We start from the raw sequence: 26,649 nt of genomic DNA on the forward strand, positions 1-26,649 counted from the left end.
GGGAATAGATTTTGATAAGCCTATTTTCATGTTACATGTAATTTTTTAAAGAGTACAGACAATGTACAAAACAAAGTGAAGCTGAACTCTAGGACCAGGAAATCCTCCCACCTCTTTGGACCTTTTATCTTACTTGGTCTACATTTCTCCGCTATGTATGTATCATTTTCTATCGCAGCTGTTCGGGTATGTGCCTTCTCCCCCAAGGATAGTGACCAGTTTTGTTTCTTCTTTATTTACTCCCATGCCTAGCCCACCTATCTGCACAGGATAGGCTCTTAATATATTAATGTCAGTTGAATTAAGTTAAAGCTATAACAAAAGAAGCATGTATATAAAACTCAGTGTTACCCCAGTTTTCAAATACCTTTATAGGGTATCTTGGTCTATCAGTATAAAGAAGTATCATTTTGAGGGCAAACCGATGGCAAGTAGTTCTATGCACAATAACTCTTTTAACATTTCCCTTTCACTCCTTTAATTTAATTCCCCTCAAAGTCATGAGTTGAATTGCTCCCAGAAAATCACAGTTTAAGTGTGACAACTCTTTTAAAAAGGAGTGTGAAAACTATCAGCAAAGTTGTTTTTGTTTCTTTAAATATTCTTCCAGAGTGGAAGAGTTTTTTCAATAATAATGTTGAATTAAAATATTATTACACTCATACACACTGAATTTTATTCCCATTCTAAGTGGGATCAATTATATGTGTTCCTCAAAGCCACTTGATAATACTGTGGGGTGTGACGCTTTGGAGATCTGTGAGGGGCTGCCTCTCCACCCTAGCTAGTAGGACACAGAGAACTGAAAAATGAACATGAAGGCATTTATTGATCACTTACTATGTGCAATGACCTGGGAATACAAATAAAAGGACAAGTCAGTCCTTACTTTTGTTCAGAAATTTCCATCCTTGAAGATGGCTGCAATAGCTGAGCTGGAAGAAAGGGTAATCACCTGAGGGACACTGCTATTCCCCAATGCTCAGGGTCCTAGGGTGAATCCCTGCCCAGGACTGGAGAAGAGGTGGTGGTCAAGAAGGCTTGACCCTCCTGTTGCTGCCTCTCTCTTCCTCAGGGTATCTTGCTGCTTCTGAAAGATGACTGACTGACCAAGATTGAAGGAGCTAACCTCTTGCCGGAAGACTTCTCAATCCACATGGGCTGTGAAAGCAAATCAAAACCATTTTGCTCTCTTGATTTCTTTAGGACTCCCCTTTTTTATCCCTTGTGTTTGGTCTTGGCATTCAGGAAGGGAGGAAAGGGTGAGTGGAGATTATCTGTCCCACAGGCCATACCCGTGACCTTGAGTATTCTCAGCTGCATTGGGAGACACTCACACATAAGCTATATCCTGACTATACTGGGAGATTTACCTAGATGTGAGATAATGAACTAAAAAGAATGATCCTCCGGAGTCAGGACCCCGAGATCAAACCTAGTCTGTTTTTAGGGTCCTGGGATATAAAAACATAAAAGATTCTAGTGTAGGACACAAAAAATGTATCAGGTTATTTCTGGAGTTTACGGCACAAGTTTATGTTATTTGTATATAATAATTACTAGCATTTATATAGTGCTTTAAGGTTTGCAAAGCACTTTCCTGTTTAACTCATTTGTGTATATTGCTTCTCATGGGTGGGAATTTGCGCAGAAAGTAAGGAAGTGCCTTCTCTGCTACCTCCCTCTCAGAAGCAATTTGAGAGTAAGCACTGACTCCTTCTGATTGGCCAGGAAGCCGGATGGTACAGTGGATAGGATATAGTGGAGTCAGGAGCACCTGAATTGAAATTCAGCTTTAGAAATTTATTAGCCTTGTGACCTTGGAAAAGTTACCTAATTTCTATATGCCCCAGTTTCTTCATCTGTAAAATGGTGATAATAGCATTCACTTTGTAGGATTGTTGTGAGGATGAGATAATATTTGTAAAGTACATTGTAAATCTTAAAGTATAAATGCTAGTTATTATTATTTATTATTATTATTTCCAGAGAAAATCAAGTTAATGTATTCTCTCTGTTCTGGGAAGTTGTTAAAATGAATCAATAACTATCCTTTGACTATAAATCTGTAGACATAAACCTCAATTTGGCATATAAAGCAGTTTAATCTCTCTCTTCCTGGGTCAGTCCCAATAGTCACCCTCAATGTTACATTTAAGCAATAGTTCAGCACAATAATTTAGCAATTCTGTTGCTCAATAAGAAATTTCAAAGTAAATTTTAAACACATAAGGATAAATTCCTGTCAATAGAGCAGAATATCAGGTTCAAAGAAAATGCAGTTACCCTCTTTTTTTTTAAATTATAAATTTTAAGTTATTATATTTGTTTTAATCAGACAAGATCCATCTTCTCACCCTCCTACCCCACCCCAACCCCTAATAGAGAATGTCAGAAAAATCAAAACATACATAGTCAATCAAAAAAACTTCCATGTCCCCTTCCCCCTTCTTCTCCCCTCCCCCCACCTCATTTTTTTTCCTCATACTCAATTCTGAATCTCTTACCTCCTGTCAGGAGGCAAGCAGCATGTTTCCTCATCAGATCTAGGGAGTCTTGTTTGGTCATCACACCGATAAGAGCTCAGCACAATAATATTCCAACACATTTACATAATGTATTTTTTTCAGCCATTCCCCAGTATATGGACACCCTCCCAGTTTCCCATCCTTTGCTTTCTCTACAAGGGTCATAAATATATTTGTATATCCTTAGAATTTGTTTTGCTTAGGACTAATCCTTCCCTTAACTTACCTCTCCTCTAGCTACTCCTCCCCGCCTTTCCCCTTTTCCTTGAGTGAGATTTGTCTCTTCATTCAACTGTGTGTGTATATGTATGTTTATTTTCCCTTCTTTTGAGCAATTCAGATGAGAGCTAAGATTCAAGTGTCAGCCACTCCCCCCCCCCTCCATCCTTGTTTGTATAGATGTCTCCTTGTGTACCCTGACTATGTGAGATGATTTTCCCTGACCTTCCTTACCATTCACCTTCCCCACCAATATATTCCTCTTTCCCTCTCTTTCCATTCTTTTGAATCACCATGTCATAACAGAACCAGTTCCAGACCTTGTCTAATTGGACTCTGAACTGGTATGATGGTCGAATTCAGAGGTGACACATCATCTCCCCATATTTGAATGTAAGCAGTCTATTTTTGCTTACAGACGAAGCTGTTAGGAAAGTGGATATAACATTGGGCTTGGAATAAGGAAGATCTAAGTTCAAATCTGGTCTTAGACACTTAAGTTGTGTGGCTCTGGACAAGTCACTTAACCTCTGTTTGCCTAAGTTTTGTCAGCTGTAAAATGAAGATAATAATAGCACCTACCTCACTGAGTTGTGAGGATCAAATGGGATAATATTTATACAAGCACTAAGCACAGTACCTAACACATAGTAGGCACTATTTAAATGATTATTACTTTCCCCCCTTAGTCCTTTTGTTTTTTAAAAAAAGTTTTTTTAATTGATATTTTCTCTTTCTCACATCACCATAACACCCTTTTTGCCCTCCCAGGGAGCCATCCCATCTGACAGAGTATTCTGGGGAGAATGAAAAGAAAAAAAAGGCAGTACAACTGATTGATACGTTGAAAATGTCTGAAAACACATGCAATGTATAACACTTGTGGAACCCCCACTTCCATGAAGGGATAGGTTGAGTGTGTTCTTACATCTTTTCATTTGAATTTCACTTGATCTTTACAATTTCTTACATTTACTTTAGATTTTTTTTATTGTATCATTGTTCTTTCTATTTACGTTTTTGCAGTTACAATGCATACTTTTTTCTTGAGTCTGCTTCTTACTTTACTCTGTATCAGTTCATATATATCTTTCCATTCCTCTATATATTCATCACACACATCATTTCTTTATAGCACAATAATATTCCATTACAGTTATGTACCACTTTTTTTTTTTTTACTTCTTGTTGTGCAATTGTGTATGACTCTTTGTGATCCCATATGGGGTTTTCTTGGCAAAGATACTAGATTGATTTGACATTTTCCTTCTCCAGCTCATTTTAAAGATGAGGAAATGGTGGTAAACAAGGTTAAATGACTTGCCCCACACACAGCTAATAAGCATCTGAGGCTGGATGTGAAGTCAGGTCTTTTTGGGTCCAGGCCTGGCCCTCTATCCGCTGCACCACCTAGTTGTCCAGCATTAGCCATTCCCTGATGGACATCAACTTTGTTTTCAATTTTTCTTATTACACAAAGTACTGATATAAATATTTTGCAATATATGGGATTTTTTTTTCTTATCCATAGCTTTCTTGGGGGTATAAACTTAGTAATGGAGTTCCTGGTTCAAAGGGTATGGACATTTTAGTTACTTTATTTGCATAATTCCAAATTGCTTTTCAGAATGGTTATACCATTTAACAGCTCCATCAACAATGTATTTGTGTGCCTATTCTTCCACAACTCCTCCAACATTGAGTGTTGCAAATTTTTGTCATCTCTGCCAAATTACAGGGCTTGGGGTAAAACTTTAGGGTTGTTTTGATGTGCATTTTCCGTATCATTAGTGATTTGGGGAATTTTAAAAATGTAATTGTGAATACTTTGCAGTTCTTTCAAGAGCTGTTTATTCATATCCTTCGACTATTTCTCTTTTGAGGAATGGCTATTAGTTATACAGAAATTGTTTATATATCTTGTATACCAAGACCTTATCAGAGCGATTTGATTCAAAGATTTCTTTTCCCATTTGATCACTTCCCCGATTCCCTATTCTTGCTTAATATTTCTGTTTCTTTTTCTGTCCTTCTTAAGTCTTGTTCCTTAGTTTTTAAATTTTGTTTTTTGGTACCCCCTTCCAAAAAGAATCTCTCTCATTCCCTCATTATTTATCTTCTCCTTCTGTTTACTCTAGACCCCTCATTCTCTGATTCATGACTCCTATAGTTACCTGGTCTTTCTCCTTTCTCTGTGTTCTTCATGCTGTTAAAGCTTCCAAGGTATCCATTCTAGGTTCTGACTTCTAGGTCCTTTCTGCCATGCCATCACCCCATGGATTCTCCTTTTTTATTGTGTCTCATTTCCAGAACAATGACAATTATTAACAACAATGACAATAACAGCTAACATCTATATAGTATTTATTATGTGCTAGGCACTGAGCTAAGCACTTTATAATTATTCTCTCATGTAATACTCACAACAACCCTGGGAGATAGGTAACTCGCCCAGGGTCACATAGCTAGCAAGTGTCTGAGGGTGGATTTGAACTCAGGTCTTCCTGACACCAGTCCTGGTGCTCTATCAGCTTTACCTAGCACTGCCCAATGCTAGGTAAGGCCCTTCACTGTCCCGCCCCCCCCTCCCCCCCCATTATTCAGCCTACACTGATCTATAACCTTTCTTGTTGACCTTTTATTCTACATTTGCCTGGAAATCTCCTCCTTGTTTCCATGCTGTATTATACTCCAAATGTCAGTTATCCCCAGAGGTTCCAACTTCTCCCCTCCCCTTCCTAAGTCAAGTAGAGTTTCCAAGCCCCAAATCCCCCAGGCCTCATCCAGTATAAGGTCTCTCTCTCCTCAGCATTGCAATTTCTCTTCATTTGTAGGAACATTTCTCTGTGGAATCCCCTCCTGCCTCCAAAGCCAGGCCTCCTTCCTTTCCCTATTCTCTTCAGTCTTCTCTATCCTTACCTACACCCCTATAGGTTCTTCTATTTCTGACGGCAGAGCTCACTTTCTCTTCATTGCTAGCTCCTTATATGACCCCAGCTTGATGCCCGTCCTCTTTATATAACCTTCCATATTGTAATGTAGCCCCAGAGAAGAAGCATTCACATGCAGGCAGGGTCACCAGGTTTTATTCACAATACACCCTCTTGTCCTATTCACTGTTACCTCTGCCATATTTCTGCCTACCCATTTCCTTTTGTTCATTTAGAAAGAAATCGCCTGCTTCTCTCTCCGTTGTCACTCTTTGTTGCTGTTAACTGTTCTTGCCTGCTCATTTATTCTTTCCTCCTGCATTCCTTTGGTTTGGAGGGTTCAAGAGGCAAAAAAACCCAAACCAAAACCTCTTCAGTTTCGCTTTTCTTTTGAAAAAAGCTGTAAACCCCTTTTTATTATTGAAACTATCTTTTAAACTCAGATTTGCAGAGTAGGTCACCCTGGGTGGCATCCTGAGCTAAATTACTTTGCAACATGTTATTCCATTCCTTCCTCCTTTTTCTAATGGGTGTGGTATAACCCTGTGTTATTCACATGTCCTCTCCTTTGTCTTTAAAGGTCTTTCTCCTGGCTTTCAGAACTTCTTGTTTCTGAACTGAATAAATTTGAACACTACATGTTTTTGGAATTCACTGACTCAGGTTCTTTTCTAGAGGTGATTTGTAAAATCTTTCCATTAGAATTTCATTTTTTATGTTTAGAAATTCTGCGCAATTGTCCCCTATTATTTCCTTCATTATACTGTATAGTGTTTTTATTTTTGTTTTTTTTCTCCCGTCCATTATGTTTTTGTGGGAGACCTGTGACCATAAAGCTGTCTCTGAGTAGCCTGTCTTCAAGTTCAGTACCTCCTTTATTGTATCATTTTCTCTTTCTGCAGCATTTATTCAGAGATGCATAAATTCATTTCCTAGAACTAGAGGCCATATTTGCTCTGGTTGTTAATGTTCTTCCTGTTGATTAATCTGTTTATGTTCAAGGTCTTTGAATTTTCTTCTTCCTGAAGTCTTTAGTACTTCCCCACCCCCCTTCCTTATTTTCCTTATTACTTACTTCTTCACTCCCTCCTCTCTGATTGTGGCTTCCCTAGGAGCTGAATCTCAAAGTGTCTCAGCCTCTTGTCACAATGGGCAATTCATGGTTCACTAGCCTAGTCTCTGCCCCAACTGACTTTTGAGTGATCACACTAGTCCAGGTTGGATGTTGTGTTCTTTCCCTCAGGATTGGTTGTGTGCTGTACACCTCCCCAAATAAACAATAACTAAATTTATTTCCTGTCCTGGTGCCTTGTCCCACTCCCTCTCTTCCTCAGTCCCTGGCCCTCCCTACACAAGCAGTTCAGAGCCTGCTTTCCCTGGTACTAGCAGTTCAGAGTTTTGTTCCTTGAGTGCTTCTCAGTTACAGCCCCCAGCAGGCTTTTGTCCCTGAAGGGCTGTGGCTAAACTGACCGTTAAGTCCCAAACAAACCTACATAGCCTGGAGCTGGGGTCTCTACAGCACTGGAAAAAGGGAGGAAGGAATGAGGTGCAATGGTGGATTTTTGTGTGTTATGTCTTTTCTATTATGTGTGTTTCCTTGTGGCATACTCACCACCACAATAGTTTTTTTTTTTTTTAATTTGCCTATTCTTTTAGCCTACTTTATCCTACTTTCAGCCTCACTTTAAATTTGATGTTAGGGCTGGATCTGCCACACTTTAGGAAAGATGTGGTCTGGTCCTATTTCTGCTTTTTTGAGGGTTTTGAGTATTGTTATTCCAAGATCTCCAGAACAGGCTGGGCATCTGCAAGCTTTCAGTGCTCCCAAAATGGTCCTGATGGGAATCCTAATAAAGCTGCCCCCAGCCTCAATATTCTAACTTCCTTATGAGCCTCTCTGAACAGCAGGCATGTCCTGATTTAACCACACAATCTGGCTTTAACCACACCATTGCCCTGAGACTCAATCATGGACCTCACTGAATAGCATGTCCACTGTTCCTACCTAGCAACCCTCCCACCCCCCCTCAATATCCTAACTTCTTCATATATGCCTCACAGCCTCACTAGAATGACAGGCATGTCTATGAACTCATGCCCCACTAGAACAGCAGGTGTTTCCATGTGATGGAATTCCAGCCACTGCCTCCAGCTAATCACTGTCACAAGTTCTTTGGAATGGATCATTGTTACTAAGTCTTTCATAGTTGATCATCATTCCAAATTATTTTTAGTGTATAAATTGTTCTGGTTCTGTTCACTTCACTTTGTATCAGTTCATATGAATATTCTCAGGTTTTCCTGAAACAATCCCTTTCATTATTTATTATAGCACAATAGCATTCCATCACATTCATATGCCACAACTTATTCAGTCATTTCTCAACTGATGGATATCCCCTCAATGAAGAGAGCTGCTATAAATATTTTTGTACATATGAATCTTTTTCCTTTTTCTTTGTTTTTTTTTGGGGGGGGAGGGTATAGATCTAATTGAGGTATTGCAGGGTCAAAGGGTATACATAGTTTTATAGGTTTTTTTTGGCACAGTCTCAAATTGCTTTCCAGAATGGTTGAACTGGTTCATAGCTTTACCAATAGTACCTTAGTGTACATTTTTTTCCCATATCCCCTCCAGCATTTGTCATTTTCCTTTTTCGTTAACTTTAGTGTGATGGATGTGAAATGGTTTCATAGAGCTTTTTAAATTTGCATTTCTCTATTAGTGATTGGGAGCATTTCTTCATAGAACTATTGATAGCTGCGATTTCTTCCTCTGAAAACTGCCTTGTTATATGACTTCTCATGTGGGAAAAAGGTTTGTGAGGAGGAGCCAAGAAGGTAGAAAAGTCTAGTAAATATTGGTGCTTATTTTTGTTGTCTTAAGTACTTAAATCACTTCTGTACATTGACCTTTTCTATTCATCCTTAAAAATTTCTTTAAAAATATTCTTGATATGTTAAGTAATTTGAAAACAAACCCTTTACATTTCCCCTTGGTTATAATTTTAGCCTCAGGCTTTTTTTTTTAGTAAAAATTAAAATCCCATGATCAATTTTATTACACATTTTACAAATCTGCTAAAACAAATGCAGTTTGTCCTTGACACTTGTATTAATATACAGTAAAGACCTCCTCAAGCTTTTCTGACAGTTAGCAAATCATCTCACTGGGAATTAATTTTTCTCTAACCCATATCTACTTCAAGTATTTTAGCACTTGAGTTAATTAAAGATCAAGATTTGCCAGTTTCACAGCTGTTGACTTAACATCTTTGAATTTTTTTTTCTTTTTGCAAATTAAAGTTATCCAGGCATTTCCATCCTAAATGTTATGTAAGACACCTCCTGGAGGCTTCTGAGCTCTAAGAGCATTTTTTCCCCCTTCTTTGTTTGGGAAGGAAATAGAGTGTAATGAATTGAGCAAGGAACTGAGAGCCAGAATGCTTGCTTGTGTGACCTTGGGCAAGCCACAGAGCCTTTTGCTTATTTATCTACCAGTAAAATGTACCCAGTCAAATAAACGGTAGTTTACGGGTTGGCCATTCTATTTTCAGAGTTAAGTGAAGATTAATAGTTTCTGCAAAAGCACTTTGAGATCTTTATTTGAAAGTCATCAGACAATGTAAAAACACTGTTATTTTTAAAAAGAAGTTCAATGGTCACATTTCCCCCACCACATTTCCTTCCTAGCCCTCTTTCACTTGGCTGAAGCATTTGAAAGAGAGCTGGTTGATGTGCTTCTCCAGGTATCCACGCGCGAGGTCTCCCTGTTTGCACAATACAGTCCGGCTCAGGGGCTGCCTGTGATTGGTGGAATGAGATCTCAGTCACATGGCACGAAGAAGCGCTCCCTCGTTCTCCTTTGATTGTTTTCACGGATTAACAGATGTGCTTGGAGTGAAGAAACTGATTCATTTCTTGATGGAAAGAAAAACCTCTTTCTGCTTTTCACTCATTTTTTTATCTGTAGGATTTTCCCTGACAGCAGACCAAATGTTTGCAAGCATGAATATCAGGTAAGTGTCTTTACATCTCTTCATGTCCCACATCTGAGAGTGAATGCATGTGCGAAATTAGAGTTCTGCAGTTACTTTGTATCTGCACAGTTCGGATTACAGTTTTAATTGCAGTTCAAAATAGGCAGATGTGATTAATGTATTCTAAATTCAAATCCTAAGAAGTATTGAACTCTAGGCAAAGTAAATATCTCCCCATCTTTGAAACAAAAGTCTAACCCGGACCATGCCTGATGTGAGATATTATTATTCCGTGATCAGAAATAATTCTGCAACATAGAATGTGTGTGCATGTATATGTCTTCAAATAATGACCCCTCCTGAGGTTGCATTCTCCTTATTTCTTTTATATTAAGTTTTTCGTTTTTTTTTTTTTTAATATTCCCCTTACAGGTATATTAGAGGGACAGATGAAAATGCTGTCTGTATTTCCATTATCTTTTTGGAATTTTCTTTTGTATCTTAAGGGGGAATGTAGACAGAAACCATGGAATGAAACTACTTTTGTAGCACCAACTTCCAAAAGCTAACTAGCAAAATTAATTTGTTTCCCAATTGCCAATAACATTTAGCTTCCCAGAAGTGATAGAACATACCAGACAATGAGGGGCACGTGGTGAACTGTCTAAAGTTGTATTAAAAGAACTTTGAATCAATAACTGATGAAGAAAAAAACTACAATAGATTTTATTTCAAGTATTTTTTGGGCTATGTTCAAATCAATTAATACTCCTCTTCAGGTTAGTAACAGGCACTCCTTGAAAGCAGAGTTGTGTATAATTGACTGTGTATTATGCTGAAATGTTACATATGTGTATCTTAAAGGTCTTGACCAAATATGTACACAAACATATTTGATCAACTTATATATTTATTATATATTGCTTATATGCATGTATATGTGTATGTATTTAAACATACACATTTGGGCCAGATCTGTGATACATACATACACACACATACATACATACATACATACATACATACATACATACATACACACACACATAATAGAAACACTTCCATGCTAGCATCATTTGTGTATATGTGGATGTATTTGGTCCAGGTCTATGATTTCAGCCTTATGAAGAGCTCTCAGATGTGGAAACTGCTTCCATTAATGCAGACTGGCAGCTTATTTGTAACTTCTAGAGTCAGAGAATTTTTGGGCCCTTAAGAGGTCAGGAGATTTACACATAGCTACCATTTGTCAGAGGAAAGACTTGAATCTAAAGTCTTCCTGATTCCAACCCTGGCCTTTTATCCACAGCAGCACCAGACTGTTTCTCACTGTATAAATATCCTATTAAATTTATGTCTGAAATTAAAGATATTTTTCAGTTCAATTGGTGTGATGATTGAAAATTCTGAAACCTGAGAGAAGGATGATGGATCAAGAAAAAAAATGAAGGCAGAATAAGGCTTTGAGATATATAAGGCCCAATTCTTCCTTATAAACGAGGAACCAAAGAGATAATTTAGACATATTTAGGGGCCTCCTGGGTGAATAGAAATTAAGCAAATTGGTCTTCTTTTGTGCTGCTCAGTACAGGTTTCAAACTGTTTATTTAGATGCTGGTTACAGTTATACTCCAACCATCTTTCTGAAGAAATTTTGGAGACCTGGTCTCAGGGTTCTGATTCTGCACAGTGCCTGTGGGCGGATACATGCTCCCCAAGTAAAGTGCCCTTGGTAGCTAGGGACCCTGTGGTCTCTTGGAAGCTATTAAGTCTGAAATCAGTACCATTTCCACACATTTCTGGCTCAGGCTCATCTATCCCTTGTCATTCTAGGCCTCTCCCAGTTCTGTGGCTGGCCTCTTCCACGATCTGGGTGCCCCATGAACTTAAAAAAAAATTTATTAAAAAAGTAACACAAGAAGCAAAATGGATTTAATATATCTAAACCCTGTCACAACTTACACCCATGTCCCACGCATTACCAAAGTCCCAAATAGCAGATCCAGTCATCACCTAATTTAATCTAAGGATTTTCCTACTTTGATTTTGAATCAGTTTCATTTATTCATATGTTTATTCATCTCTACAAACAACTAGGAAAGATTCTCAAAGCCTTTGTGCTGAGTGGGCCTAGATGGTCTTAATCTGCTTCTGACTGGAAATCATAAATTTCCTTAAGTCTAGAGAGAATCAGATCCCCTTTTGCTCCCCTTTTAAAATCTTTCCGTGGAGGCAAGCCATCTTTGGCTCAGAAATAAGAAAACAGCCTAGACATCCTTAAAGGTGACCCACAACCTTCAGAGTCACTTAAGAAATCTGTCAGAATGGAAATCCTTGGGCTGTACAGTATGCCTGGGAAAATCCCCAGGTAGGCCAGCCTACCCCAGAGCTCTGCCTCTGAGTGATGGCTTGTGTAGCAACATTGTACTCAGGTCCAGGAGTGGGAGATGTCTTCCTTGTATGAATCTTTTTGAAAAGCTCCCTTCTCCCACAGGTTAATATGACTACTTTCCAGCTAGAGTTAGACTGAGAAATGGCACTGTAATATTTTTTTTGGAATACCATCTTCAGTCTTTGCTTTTTCTGACTTTTTCAATTCCTTTTTTCTCAAATTCAGATGTCATTTGTCTGGCACAAACCTATTAATTATGCCATCTATTATCAGATGAATATTTAATACATATCTTGGCCAATTTTTTCTAGATGCTAAAGAACAATATGTGATCAAAATAACTTCAAAATGACAACATAAGAATTATAATTATATTAATTTAATCCCAAATTGGATGTCCTCTGTTATAAATATGTATGTACAAATGTAAACCGTAGTTCTCTATCTTGATAAGGGTTATTCTGGGTGAACACATTGCCCTACATTAAATGCAATCCACCCATCCTTCATTTATTAAGGGCCTACTATGGTCTACTCAGTGCTAGATGTTGTAGATAAAAGCACAAAAGATGAAAAGAGTCCCTGCTCACAAAGAGCTTTCATTCTCCTGGGGGGCAAACTACTGCACATGAATGAATATAGAGCACTCAGCAGGTCCAGACCCCCTGGTGTGGGGGCTTGCTAAACCCTTTTCACAGCTGCTCATCCACCTTTGGTGTCTACTGTGGTCTAAGAAACTGTAGCATGGGGTGGCTAGTTGGCGCAGTGAATAGAGCACCAGCCCTGGAATCAGGAGGACCTGAGTTCAAATCTGGCCTCAGACACTTAACACAAAAACTAGCAGTGTGACCTTGGGCAAGTCACTTAACCCCAAATGCCCTACCTTCCCTCCTCCAAAAAGCAAAAAAACAAAAAGAAAGAAACTGTAGCCTGCACAGTGACCATACCCCAGTAAAACAATCTCAACAACTAGGCTAAACCAGGTAGAGGGTAACTGAGCAGCATCAAAGCTTTCGGTGAGTTTAGGGGGATGTCCACTTCAGGGGGATGTCCACTTCAGGCGGGTGCCTCTGAGTCTGAGGAGTTGGGAGGATGTTGCCCTCCCCGGTAACAGAGAAGGTAGATGGGGGAGAGAAGGTTTAGGGAGAAAGAATGATTTCAGATTTGATCCGCCTCTGTCACACATCTCAGCTGAAGTTTGTATACATTTATGTCAGGTTACATCTGGCTTTGTCTGTATGAGGTTATCCGTTGTCTTGGCAGCTGCAGTTCTTAGTGGGGGCCTTCCAGTGTCCCAGGTGCACTCTGGCCTGTCCAGCCTCAGTCTCCCAAGATTGTTCTTACAAATTGTAGCAAAACAGAAACCAGAGAAAGTATACAGCCAAAGTCTCTAAGCATCCCCCTCTTACTTATTAGCAACATAGCAACATGATTCAGTGATAAGTTTCTTTCTCTCTGTTCTCTGGGGATTTCTACAAACATATAACAGGTAAATTCCCATAATAACAGTTAAGAAAAAACTCTCCTCCTTACAGATGCTTCCAAGAATATTCTTTATAATGCTTCATTGCAAGATAAGTTATACCACCGGCTCAGAAAAGACTTCATCCTTTCTCTATCTTAAAATTCCTCTAAAGCCATCTCTGTGAACACTATCTCCAGCATGAAAGTTAAAACTCTCTGTCTCCTCACAAACTTTTCATAGAGCAAAGTTAAAACTTTTGCCCATGGACTCCTTAAGGAAAAGCAGTTAAACTGTCATTATTCAATATCCCTAAACCTCTTAAAGACAGAGGAACAGTCACCATGGGGTGAACATTGAAACAGGCAATACATTTCTTATATGTGTTACATTTATGTGTACAAACAGGCTCCTTTCAAGAAAGCTATCTATAGTCATATGAAAAAATGCCCTAAATCACTATTGATTAGGGAGATGCAAATCAAAACAACTCTGAGGTACCACATCTCACCTATCAGATTGAGTAACATGACAAAACAGGAAAATGATAAATGTTGGAGAAGATGTAGGAAAATTGGAACACAACTCAAAGTTGGTGGAACTATGAGCTGATCCCACCATTCTGGAGAGCAATTTGGACCTATGCCCAAAGGGCTATAAACATATGCATACCCTTTGACCCAGCAATACTCCTTCTAGGACTGTATCCCAAAGAGATTCTACAAATGGGAAAAAGACCCACATGTAAAAAATACTTATAGTAGCTCTTTTTGTGGTGGCTATGAACTGGAAATTGAAAGGATGCCCATCAATTGAGAAATGGCTGAACAAGTTGTGGCATATGAATGTAATGGAGTACTATTGTGTTATAAGAAATAATGAACAAGCAGACTTCAGAAAACCTGGAAAACTTATATGAACTGATGCTGAGTGAAGTGAGCAGAACCAGGAGAATATTATACACAGTAACAATCACAATCTTTGATGACTGACTTTGATAGACTTAACCCTTTTCAGCAATGCAAAGACCTAAAACAGTTCCAAAGGACTCATGATGGAAAATGCTATCCACATCTAGAGAAAGAACTGTGTAGTAAGGACTGCAGAGCAAAGCATACTATTTTCTTTTTTTGTTTTGTTTTGTTTTTTATTTCTTATGGTTTCTCCCATTTGTTATAATTCTTCTATAAAACATGATTAATGTGAAAATATGCTTAATAGGAATGTATATGTAGAGCCTATATCAGATTGTGCACCTTCTTGGGGAGGGAGGAGAGGGGCGGGGGAAGAAAATTTAAAACTCTTGGAAGTGAATTTTGAAAACTGAAAATAAATAAATTAATTTTCAAAAAATTTTAAAAGTTCCCTTCCTTTATTTTTACTTTAGAATTCCACTGATTTTCCTTTATCCTGGGGATATTCTACAGCCCCATTTTTGTTGTTCAGTTATTCTAATTGTGTCTGACTCTTCAGGACCCCAATCGGGGTTTTCTTGGCAAAGATACTGGAGTGAGAGCCACGCCATGGATAGCTCGTCCCTTTGCTTGTTGTATCTTTCTTTGATGAAGCCCCTCCCCCTTTTCCACTTGCACAACTCTTTACTTGTGATTTGTTGGCGTCCATTCATGCCCACCATGCACTTCCTCGTTGCCCTTTGGGTGACCCATAATGTCGCTTCTTTGGAGGTTGTAGCATTCCGTGGCTCACGGTCACACCAAACGATGTGACTGTATTGTCTAAGATTATAGGAAACGATTTAAAATAAGAGTCTATGAAAGTAGCAATGTGTAATGGGGACATCTTCTTTGACTATTTTTGCTATGAGGGCCTCCTCTCCCCTCCCCTCAGCTCCCTGAGGGGTCACTGAGAACATAGACTCATTTTCATCAATATTTCTAAGTCTCTTATTTAAATTCTTTGATGAGTTTTTTTTAGTATCATAAATGCAGGTGTTTGGTCCTGTGTGACTCTTGTCCATACTTTGCAATAGATTCTTGTTTTAATCCATTCTGCTATCCATTTCCATTTTATGGATGAATTCATTCTATTCATTACTGTGTATTTCCCTCCATCTTATTTTTTCTCATTTCTCTCTCTCTCTCTCTCTCTCTCTCTCTCTCTCTCTCTCTCTCTCTCTCTCTCTCTCTCTCTCCTTCCTCAAAAGTCTTTTTTGCTTCTGACCACTGCCTCCCTAATTAATCTTCCCTCCCTTCTATCAGCTCCCTCCCTTCCCTTATCCCCTTGCCACCTTACTTCCATGTTGGGTAAGATAGATTTCTCTACCCAACTGAGTGTGTATGTTATTCCTTCTTTGAACCAATTCCAATAAGAGTAAGGTTCAAGTGTTGCCCACTCCCCATCTTTATCTCCACTATAAAAACTCTTCCTTTTGAACCTCTTTTGTGTGAGATAATTTCCCCCATTTTTCCTCTCCTCTCTTCTCCCAGTGCGTCTTTTTCTTACCCTTTAATTTTATTTTTTAAAAATCATTCCATCATAGTCTACTCACTCCTGTGCCCTCTCTGTCTATGTAGGATCTGTCTAACTGCCCTAATAATAAGATTCTTAGTAGTTATAAGCATCTCCTTACCACATAGGTATGTAAACAGTTTGACTTTATTGAATGCCTTATGATTTCTCTTTCATGTTTGCCTTTTTATGTTTTTATTGTCTTGCATTTGGAAGTCAAATTTTGTATTCAGCTTTGGACTTTTCATCAGGAATTCTTGAAAGCCCTCTGTTTCATTAAATATCTATTTTTTTTCTCTTAAAGAATTATATTCAGTTTTTCTCAGTAGGTTATTCTTGGTTGTAATCCCAGCTCCTTTGTCTTCTGGAATATCATACTCCAAGCTGTCTGATCTTTTAATGTAGAAGCTGTTAGATCTTGTGTTATTCTGACTGTAGTTCTATGATTTTTGAATTGTTTCTTTCTGACTTCTTGCAATATTTTCTCCTTGATCTGTGAGGTCTGGAATTTGGCTTGAACATTCCCAGGAGTTTTAATTTTGGGATCTCTTTCCTCTGGTTCTAGAATATCAGGGAAAGAGGCCAAGATAGTGAGAAAAGTAATGGACTTACAATCACAAGACCTGGGTTCTAGCCATAACTATGTTATTTATTTGTTATGGGAACTTGGTTAAGTGATTTCTTTACTTCCTTAGGCCTCAGTATCTTCATCTATAAAAGGAAGGTAGAGGGAGGAGGAGTTAGATTACATTTTTCAAATTTCAGTTCCACTTAAAATCTCCCCTTAAATTTTTAAGAGAAAAAGAGAAAGAAAAAATTTAGCAAAACAAATCAATACATTGAAAAAAATGTTTTTTTAATACATAAAATGTTCCATACTCATGGACAATCTTATCTCCTGGACCCTACAAAGAAATAAGGGGAAGCTTCTCACATTTCTTCATTGGGGTCATGCTTGTTTTTTATAATTTTACAAAATGGTCATACTTAATTCACAACTCCACCAATAATGCACTAGTGTGCCTATCTTTGTACAACCATTCCAGTCTTGACCATTCCCATCTTTTGACATCTTTACCATTTCATTGAGTGTGGGGTAAGACCTAAGGGTTGGTTTGACTTACATTTTATTTTATTATTAGTGATGTGCAATATTCTTTCAGATGGTTGTTAAAAGTTTGTAATTCTTTTGAAAAATGTTTGTTCATCTATTTTGACCAATTATCTAATGATAAGGCAAGTCAGTTAACTTCACTGGGCTTCAGTTTTCTTCGTCTTACAGATGGGGAGGTTGGTTTAAATGACCTGTGAGGTCCTTCTAGCTCTAAACCTATAATCCTATGTTCTGCATGCTGGAAAAATTCCTCTTATTATTTTAATATCTAAAAGGTAGAATTGGTAGAAGGTTACCAGTGTATCCCTTCAGTTGTCTATCTGTTGTCGCCATTAATCTGATACTTATGAGTGGGATTCAACTAATAAAGTTTCTATCATGCCTTTTAATAGGCTAATGTACTAAATTATGTAAAAGTTCCTAATAAAGCACCTCATTATGCCACAGATTTAGTTAAGCATTAAATCAAATAGTGTCGTGGATATGCATGATGATACAGAGTAACTGTCTCTCATTACAATTATATAAACCAGTTTGTGCAAGTTTTTCCCACGAAATTTTACCACAGTTATAATATGAGCTTTGGTCTTAGCTGAGAAAAACTTTTGCTCTAAGAATAGAGTTAGAATAAGAATCTGACTTTTTGTCACCTAAAGATTTCAAAGCAGAAAAATTCAGCTTTCAAATTTTTATAAGATCTGAAGTAGAGCAATTTCTTTAGCATTTAAAAATTTTTAATTCATGAAGACTTTTCATCTGATCTTAAGATTGAGAAATTGCTCTCATGAATTATTTTTGTTTCTCTGTGATAGACATCATAGAATATAGATGTTGAAATTGTTCAAAATTAATACTAAATGATGAATACGTTTCTGTTGTTATTATTGGAGCCTCTTAGTAATTGGGACTTCTCTTGATATGAAAGGTGTTATGGTGTATGAGATAAGAGATCTAATCTCAGAACCAGGAAGGGCCCAAATATTGCCTCTTAACATATACTTGCCTTTTGACCCAGAGTAAATCATTTATTGTCTCCATGCCCAGACAACTCTCTAAGATTTTAAATTGCACAGAAGGTGCTGATCTTTGTGGGTAGAAAGAGTTTCCTCATTGGAGAGTTCCACACCAATGAAATCCCAGGCCTGGTTCTTATCCCTCTAGTGTTCAGGTATGATGAGGACTAGAAGACCTCTGAGAATCTGCAAATTTGTACTTCCGTGAAATGCGTCCCAAATTCTTTACCAAATGTGCAAGTGGGAGCGTGTATGCTTTTAGTTTAGTGTATTGTCAGGAGTCAATGATGTTATACTTGTATGGTACAACAACACAACCCTGACATTTGTCTCTTGTCCTCATAGCGCTGTTTCTTTGGCAGATCAGAGGCATGATGGACACGTGAAGACAACCCCAAATTTTAAATCAAAACCAACCCCACAGGTATGGATGTGTCAGGAAATTATATTATGTCTTTTCTTAAGTGTAATTCAATGTGTTGTGTTGAATAGTTCCATTGTTAAAAGCAATTAAATTATCCCATTTGTTGAATTCAGAGATTGTTGAATTCTCAGGGTGAGATTCCGTTTCACCCTTCTCATGCTGTGGATTGTGGGAGCAGAGATTTAAAGCAAGAAGGGATCCTAGTCGTCAATGAATGACTCTAACCCTCTCATTTTATAGCTGAGGAAACAAAGGTTCAAAGAGTTTTAATGATTTGCCCTTGGCCACACAGCTATTGAGAGTCAGAGGTAGGATTTGAACCTAGTGCTTCCTGATTATGAGTCCAGCACCCTATCTATATGTATCTACAATGCCACATTGTCTGTCATCAGAGTAAATATTTACCACTTAACACTGCTCCCAAGTATAGGGAGTAGGACCCATGTATCCCTTTGTGATTCCCTTCCAGGACTATTGTAATCCACTGGGCTGGGAGTTACCCAAGAAATCAGTGGAAGGTTCTGAGAAATCCGTAGTTTGGGTGTCTGCTTTCTAGTGTTTATTGCCTATGTCCTAAGCATCATTTTGCATTTGTTTGCTTTGGCGTTCAAGCTGTGTTTCTTACATTTGTGTAACTTTCTGAATAACTTCTAATTTTCCAAGGCCAATATTCCCAACTTACACCAGTCTAATGGAGCTGAATCTATTGGTTTTCAGGGAGCAATTAAGTGCCCCATTTAAAAGTTGACTTACTAAGAAGCTAGATGGGGTTGAGTTTTTTTTTTGCAGAATAATTTTCCAGCCACTGAAGCCTGTAATCACCTGCATTTTATGTCATTGTGTTAGCCTTGCTTTCAGGCACACTCCTTCCTTTGATTTGGTCACAATGGTTAAATAACTAAATATTAGTAACTGGTTAAATAACTAAATAACTAAAATGGTTAAATAACTAAATATTAGTAATTGTCCTGCTGGACTCCGAAGTTCTCCTTTTCTTTCTTCTGTGCTTCATTGGTGTATCTCCCAGCATCTGTTAGATGTTTATAATCCTACAGCCCCTGTGGCGAGAGTAACTACCTTATTATTTTAGATCGGATTTATGAAACTTAATAATCAAGGACATTTTTGTTCTTAAAGCTCTTATGTTTTAATTGTGGAGACTGTCTGTTTAAGAGAGGCAGGCCTTCTTTTAGATGTGGAATGTTCTGTCTATGACGAGACCCTTTTTAAAAGGCAAAAAACAAAACAAAATGTTTTATTCCAAACAGTTATTAAGTGGGAAGCCATAGAGGACCAACGGTAACAGAACCTTTGCTCTGGATGTGATTGTACTGTTTTCTGTCTTTGTTTCAGTACCCCAGTCACCTCATAAAACAATCTCCATCTTGGAATTTGAGCTTTTAAGTTACAAAAGTAATAATAGGTAATATTTATATAGCATTTATTGTGTGCCAGGCACTGTGCTAAGAACTTTACAATTATTGTTTCTCTCGATCCTTACAACAACTCTGGGAGACGGTTGCTATTATCTCTAATTTACAGATGAGGAAACTAATGCAAACAGTGGTTCAGTGACTTTCACAGAGTTAATCATACAGCTATTAAATGTCTGAAACTAGATTCGAACTCATGCCTTCCTGACTCCTCCCCCAGAGCTCTGTACACTGTGGCTCCATTTAGGAGCAAGTCAGTTGCTCGCTCTCCTGTGGGACTTCAGTTTCTTACTTTATAAAATCAAGGAATTCAACTGACAATTTGTTCCCTATAGGTCTCTTCTAGTTTTGACTTAAGACAATCAAGAAGTACCGTGTTTCCCCGATAATAAGACACTGTCTTATTAATTTTTTTGGAAAAAAAAACACCAGAGGGCTTATTTTCAGGGGAGGGCTTATGTTGTCCTGCCTCAGCTCTCCTCCGAGGCACTGCTCTCAATGGCGCCAGCAAGCAAATCACTGGGGAAGAACAGGATGACGCGCTCACTGCTGCAGCTCTGAGCGCGATGTGCGTTTCACCCGGGGGGGGGGAACGGTGCATACAGAGGGTACCGTAATGTAGCATGTAGCACAGGGGATCACCTTCATTACAGTAGCAATCTCAATAGGGCTTATTTTCGGGGGAGGGCTTATTTTCAGGATAGGTCTTATTATCAGGGAAACATGGTATTTATTAAGGGGTGGCTAGGTGGTACAGTGAATAGAGCACCAGCCCTGGAGTCAGGAGAACCTGAGTTCAAATCCGGCCTCAGAGACTTAACACTTATTAGCTGTGTGACCTTGGGCAAGTCACTTAACCCTAACTGCCTCACATTCCCCCCCCCCCAAAAAAAAAGCAAAAAAGAAAAAAAGTATTTATTAAGTGCCTACTGTGTGCAAAGCACTAAACTTAGTTTTAGGAATACAAGTATAAAGAATAAAACAATCTCTGTTCCAAAAGAGTTTACCTTCTAATGAGGAGACAAAAATATGTACAGCATAAATATAAAGTGAGTAAAGACAAATATGTACAAACAAGTTAAATACACAGTTGTTTGGGATTAGGAACTGGTGGAACCAGACAAGGTTTCATGTAAAATATGGTGCTGGAGTTGTGTCTTAAAGGTAGAGTGAGATAGGCAGGGAAGGAGTGTGTGTCAGGCATGATATTTTTAGTGATTTTATTTTTTGGGGGGGTGCTTTTGACTTCAAACTCTCTTTCAGTTCCCTCCCTAAAGGCATATATCTGTTCTATATAAGGGTTACCACTCCATTTCCTGCCTCCCTTCCCCCAGGATTCAGTCTTAGATGCCAAGTGTGGTGTCAAGACACCTGACCTTAATATCCAATTATCAAGAATAATGAGTTTAAATTGGAGATTTCCAAATGACTTGATTCCTTTGGGATAAATGGGTTGGCATCTAGAAGTGGATGACTTCATAATATTCTGGGGTCCTTGTCTTGGGGTGTTGTGTCTACACAATGTGAACTCCCAACTTTCCAACCGGATGCCTATGGTTATTTAAGTGCAAAAAAATCAGAATCCTAGCCATGGTTATGTCATTATCTAGGTCAGGGTGGGGAACTTGCAGCCTCGAGGCCACATGTGGCCCATGAGGTCTTCAAAGGGCTGCACTTGAGGACCTCTGCAGGTTCCCCACCCTGATCTAGGTCATCTAACATCCCTACATGTGACCTCTGAACTTTTCCATTTCTAGAGAAGCTTTTATTTTATGTAGAATTAAGCTCTTTGTTGTTGTCTTCTTTTTTTTTTTTTAAATTTGCCTAATTAGGGCATCAACTACAATCTCATCAAAAAAGGAAATCTAGAACTTTGGAAGACCTTAAGCTCCAGCCAACTTACTCCCGTTAATGTCTCAATCAATGGAACTCCTTGCATTCTCTTCTGGGCTAAGAGAATAACAATTAAATTTAAAAATCAGCCTTTGTTGGACCTCACAGATAAGACTTTTGGAAAAGAAGCGAGAGTGGATGTGGGCAATTCAAACTGCAGTGAAGAAAATGCCATGTAAGTATGAAATCTCCCCAACAGGGGCATCAGGGTTTAGGACTTGTATTATTGCTGCCATCTCTCCTAACCTTTCATTAGCTAGTATGACAGTGCTGGGAACTTTTGTGATATTTGATGTCCCTATTCAGAGACTATTTAATAGAAAGGAGAAATAGCTCCCTTGGAGTTGACCCTGAAAATTTTCTACAAGGAAATAGAACATCAGAGACACCAGTTCAGTTGTTATTAAGTCATGTCTGACTCTTCATGACCCCATTTTGGACTTTTCTTGGCAAAGATACTGAACTGGTTTGCCATTTACTTCTTTAGCTCATTTTACAAGTGAATAGCTCAGGGTCACACAGCCATTAAGTGTCACAGGCAGGACTTGAACCTAGGTTTTCCTGATGTGAAGTCTACCTGTTTATATACTAAGCCAGGCTGCCTTTCAGATGGATAAAATAACAAAACCCGATTGCCATTTATGTTTTCTATGTGAAATCTTTGTCCAGGCTCCAATTTGGGTCATTGGAAGCACCTTTTGGCCTTTGTCCCCAGTGCACTCTTAGCAGAGGAAATAGAGGCTCTTGACCTTGTGTGCTGCATAAGACCCTGAAGCAGCAGTGCAACTCCAGTGACCTTGGTGGAAGCAGAGAACATGAAAGAATGGTCAAACTATTTCTAAGAGCAATTCAGAGGTGATGGGGTTCCCTTTTGTCCCCCAAAGTCATACATTTTTAGGTCAGGGATGGAGTAGATAAACATACACATTATATCATAACACTAGCTCACATTTCTTTCTTTCTTTTTTTGAGAGGATGGAGGTTAAGTGATTTCTTGAGGGTTCCATAGCTAGTAAGTATCTGAGGTTGGATTTGAATTCAGGTCTTGCTAACTCCGAGGTTGGTGCTCTAGCCACTGAATTATTGAGCTGCCCTACTACCTCAAATGCATTTCTATGACATGCTACATTTTGCAAAACTCTTTCCTCACAAAGCCCAGGGAAGTTGAAAGTGTTAAGGAGTGTAATCCCCATTTAATGACTTGAACCAGTTCACACTCCTAGTAAGAGGAGGTAGGTCTTGAATCCAGGCCTTCAGAATATAAGTTTATTGCTTCTTCTAATTATTATATAATTATAATTATATTGTATTATAATATAATTATAATCATCATATTAATTTCCTTACATGGGACCTGCCAGTCTGCAGACAATCATGCCTCTTTTGGATAGTCAAACTTCAGAAAATCATATAGAATCATTCATAATGTTGAAGATTATTCATTTTAACTTAAACTGAGCAAAATAAACAAACTGGGAATTAGTTCTCCAAAGCTATTGTCAGGAAACATTTTCCAGAAAATAACTGGGAGTAAACTCTACCTTTCTAGGATTTTCAAAGACTGCCACATAAAGTATGTCTCATAAATACTTTCTCATGGCTTTGGTGATTTATTTTGCTTAACTCATGTCATATGTAATTTAACATTTCCATGACTATAAACTACCTTTTCAAGGGCTATGATATAATTGGCTTTGAATAGTCTCAAGTGGTGCTCTGAGATTGTGCTCAGCTACTGACAAATGGGTGGTTCCTATACACAGGTAATTGCATGGAATGTGTATTTATGTTTTTATATAAATATTTTAGTCTGAAATACCTTTTCCTACCTGAACTTTACCCTTCACTTTTATACATTCCTTTTTCATGAAAGATAAAACAGATTATTAGGCTGATACAGATTTCCAAATCAAAATCGGTTTCTTGTGTTATTAATTGTACTGCTATTAATAAATATTAAGTAATAGTTTAGATTCCACCAAAATAGATATTTTAACATTTCTTCCAAGTGACATATATAGTAATGACCTCAGTGATAGCTGATGACCTTTGGCTCAGACTGTAACCACCAGAAGGTCCTTCTTATTTGATGCTTTGTTCAAAGGAGGCTGCTTGACTATCATTTTCTTATAACCTAGCCAGTGGGCTGACTTATCCTCGTGGTTAGGAGCAAAGAGGTAGGCCACTTATTCTCCTGCCCCTCTGGCTCATTTTGAAAGGAACCAGACCTCCCTCTCCTTGAGGAGGGCAGGAGTGGTGTCTTCTGAGCCCTCAGAAACCACTGGTGCCTTCAAATCAAAAGAGCTCTTGACTAGGTATCAGAAGACCTGACTTTTGGTCTTGATTCTGCTCCTCAGCTGGGTGACCCTACTTAAGCATGACTAATTCATTTGTCATATGCAAACTGAGAACAATAACAGTCATCAACAACACCTTGCCTACTTTACAGAACTTTGTAGAAATCAAATGACTTAATGCATGGGAAAGTGCTCATTCTTTCCATAGTTAAGTGCTCTACACGTTAATTTATTTCAATACTTCAAGGAGTCATGGTTTTATTGGTGTGAATACTCCCTTCACTACAGCAAGATAATAATCCCACAATCATTTGGTACATGTTCTTTGAAAGTTACTGTGGTCGGAAAATTTGTCTCCCATTTGCCAATCTGGTACTAAGCCTCACTGAATTCAGCTTGCCTGGATCCAAGATGACAGACATGCAGCCCATATTTCCAGTTTCATAGGACAGGTCAGACTTTGTGATCTGTTGGCATTACCTAAGAAAATCCAGAGTTACTGACATACAATGAAGCACTGAAGTAGTATAATAGTGGCTACATATATAATGTTGCATTTTTATTATTGTCACTTATGCTAATAATATGTGAAGATGTTGGATTATCACAAATTTTCTATAGAAGTTTAAACAATATAGACCAATTGCCACAATGAAGAGATGCAAAGAACCATCAAATCACATCACCAATAAGTTTGGGTCCTTGCTGCACAGAGAAACAGAGAAACCAAGAGCAATGCCGTTATAGTCCATAAACATATAGTTAGAGAGCTGGAGAATTGGAAGGGACCTCAGGCAGCAGCTGTCTAGGAATTCCCACTATAACACTCCCAACAAGGGCCCATCCAGCTTCTGCTTGAAGACATCCAAGGAATTGGGAGCTTACTACTTGGTTTGGGAAAGCTTTAGTTATTGGGAAGTTTTCCTAAAATCAAGCCTCAATGGACATTGGTCCTGGTTCTGCCTTCTGGGACCAAGGAGATCAAATCTAATTCTTCTTGCACATGACAGCCTTTCAAAATACTGGAATACTGGTCTATCATGGCCATCTGAGATCTCTTTTTTCCAGGCTATGCAAACCCAGTTAGACAACCTCATGTAGGGTTCAAGTTCTTTCACCATCTATGTAGCTTTCCAGCTTATCAATGTCCTTAAACTGTGGCACCCACAGCTGAAATTAATCCTCCAGGGAAGGTCTGACATTAGCAAAATGTTATGAAGAGGGACAGTGGAGGACATCGTCTCACAAAAGAGGGAAGAGTAGTGGAGGGAAAAAAATGAACATGTAGAAAATTTGATGGGAAACTCAACTGGATAGAGTGATGGACCTGAGGTGTTCAAATCTAGCCTGAGGCATTTGCTAGCTGCCTGACCTCAGACTAGCTACCTTACTTTCCTTATCTGTAAAATGTCTATAATAACAAACACATTTCTCAGGATTGTTGTAAGGATCAAATGAGATGTTAAGTGCTTTGCAAACCGTAGAGAGCTGTAGAAATCCTAGCTGTTATTCCTAGAGTTTTATAGATGAAACAAGGAGGTAAAAAGACAAAAAAAAAATCAAACACTTTTAATGCCAGAAGGCAGTTGAACTCTGATTAGTTGGAATGTTCAATCTTGGGCCTGGAGAACCAATAATGAAATGTGAGTTTCATTGTCCCTTGTCATTAGAAAGGTGGAGGAACTTAGGATGTAAAATGTAGTGTAGTGAATCAAATATTATCACTGTATTGTTTTTGCTTAGTTTTAAAAAAATGTTTCTTCTTTGTTACTAAGGAGAATTCATTGGGATTAAGGATTAAGGGGAAATGACTGTTGAAAAAAACAATAAGCTTCAATGAAGCTTTTAAAAAACACAATCCATGTGTGAGCATTTTTTTTTACAACCAACTATTGTCATAAATGGCAGAAAAACCACTATGTTTCAATTTTAATGTCTGAGTCCCAAATGTGCTATGTGAAGAAGGTGATATGGCTCGACAGGAAGCAAAGCTGGATTAGACCAAATATGAACAGGAGAGAAAAATCCTTAGAGGAAATGAAAACAGTTTTGAAAGCATTGAAAGAGAAAATTTCAACATTATCTGAAAATTATCTAAAAATTCAACATTATCTAAAAATTCAACAATATCTGAGACTGAGGGATGCTCAATGATTTAGTTGGATGGAAAGAATGAAATTATTCATATGAAAGGAATTATTTCCCCCAAATGGCAACCAAAGTAACTTCAATAACTACTTACTTTTTCCTCTGTGCAAAATCTTTATGAGAGCGTTCTCTCCTTTAAAAGAAGCAAGACAACCTTGATGAAAATATGAGAAGGGGACAAACTTTTGAAAAAAAAAAGAAAGAAATAAAATTTCTATGGCAGGCCATATTTTTATAGTCACAAAATTTACTGAAATATATAGAACATTTAAGATCCTGCTATGTTTACTGTTTATTGACTATTAAAAAGTATTTGATTCTGCTAAACAAAATGCATCCTTAAAGGC

General features: G+C 38.1%; 2 protein-coding genes across 2 annotated transcripts in view; one reads left to right on the plus strand and one right to left on the minus strand.

Annotated features, from left to right (window-relative positions):
- The window catches only part of LOC138158808 (small ribosomal subunit protein uS12), a 334,707-nt gene that overhangs the window by 26,207 nt on the left and 281,851 nt on the right, over positions 1–26,649 (minus strand). The gene's annotated exons all lie outside the window — the stretch shown is intronic.
- LOC138159088 (V-type proton ATPase subunit S1-like protein) overlaps positions 9,533–26,649 on the plus strand; it is a 28,271-nt gene continuing 11,154 nt past the window's right edge. Inside the window, exons 1-3 of the mRNA XM_069085406.1 lie at positions 9,533–9,696; positions 18,453–18,531; positions 21,797–22,032. Of these exons, the coding sequence (XP_068941507.1) occupies positions 9,602–9,696; positions 18,453–18,531; positions 21,797–22,032 (410 nt within the window). The 5' untranslated portion in view covers positions 9,533–9,601. The remainder of the gene's footprint in view (positions 9,697–18,452; positions 18,532–21,796; positions 22,033–26,649) is intronic.

Source organism: Petaurus breviceps, unplaced genomic scaffold, assembly GCF_028583685.1.
Source record: "Petaurus breviceps papuanus isolate PSGF00001 unplaced genomic scaffold, PetGlider_PUasm1.0 175, whole genome shotgun sequence".
In the NCBI taxonomy this organism is placed as follows: domain Eukaryota; kingdom Metazoa; phylum Chordata; class Mammalia; order Diprotodontia; family Petauridae; genus Petaurus; species Petaurus breviceps.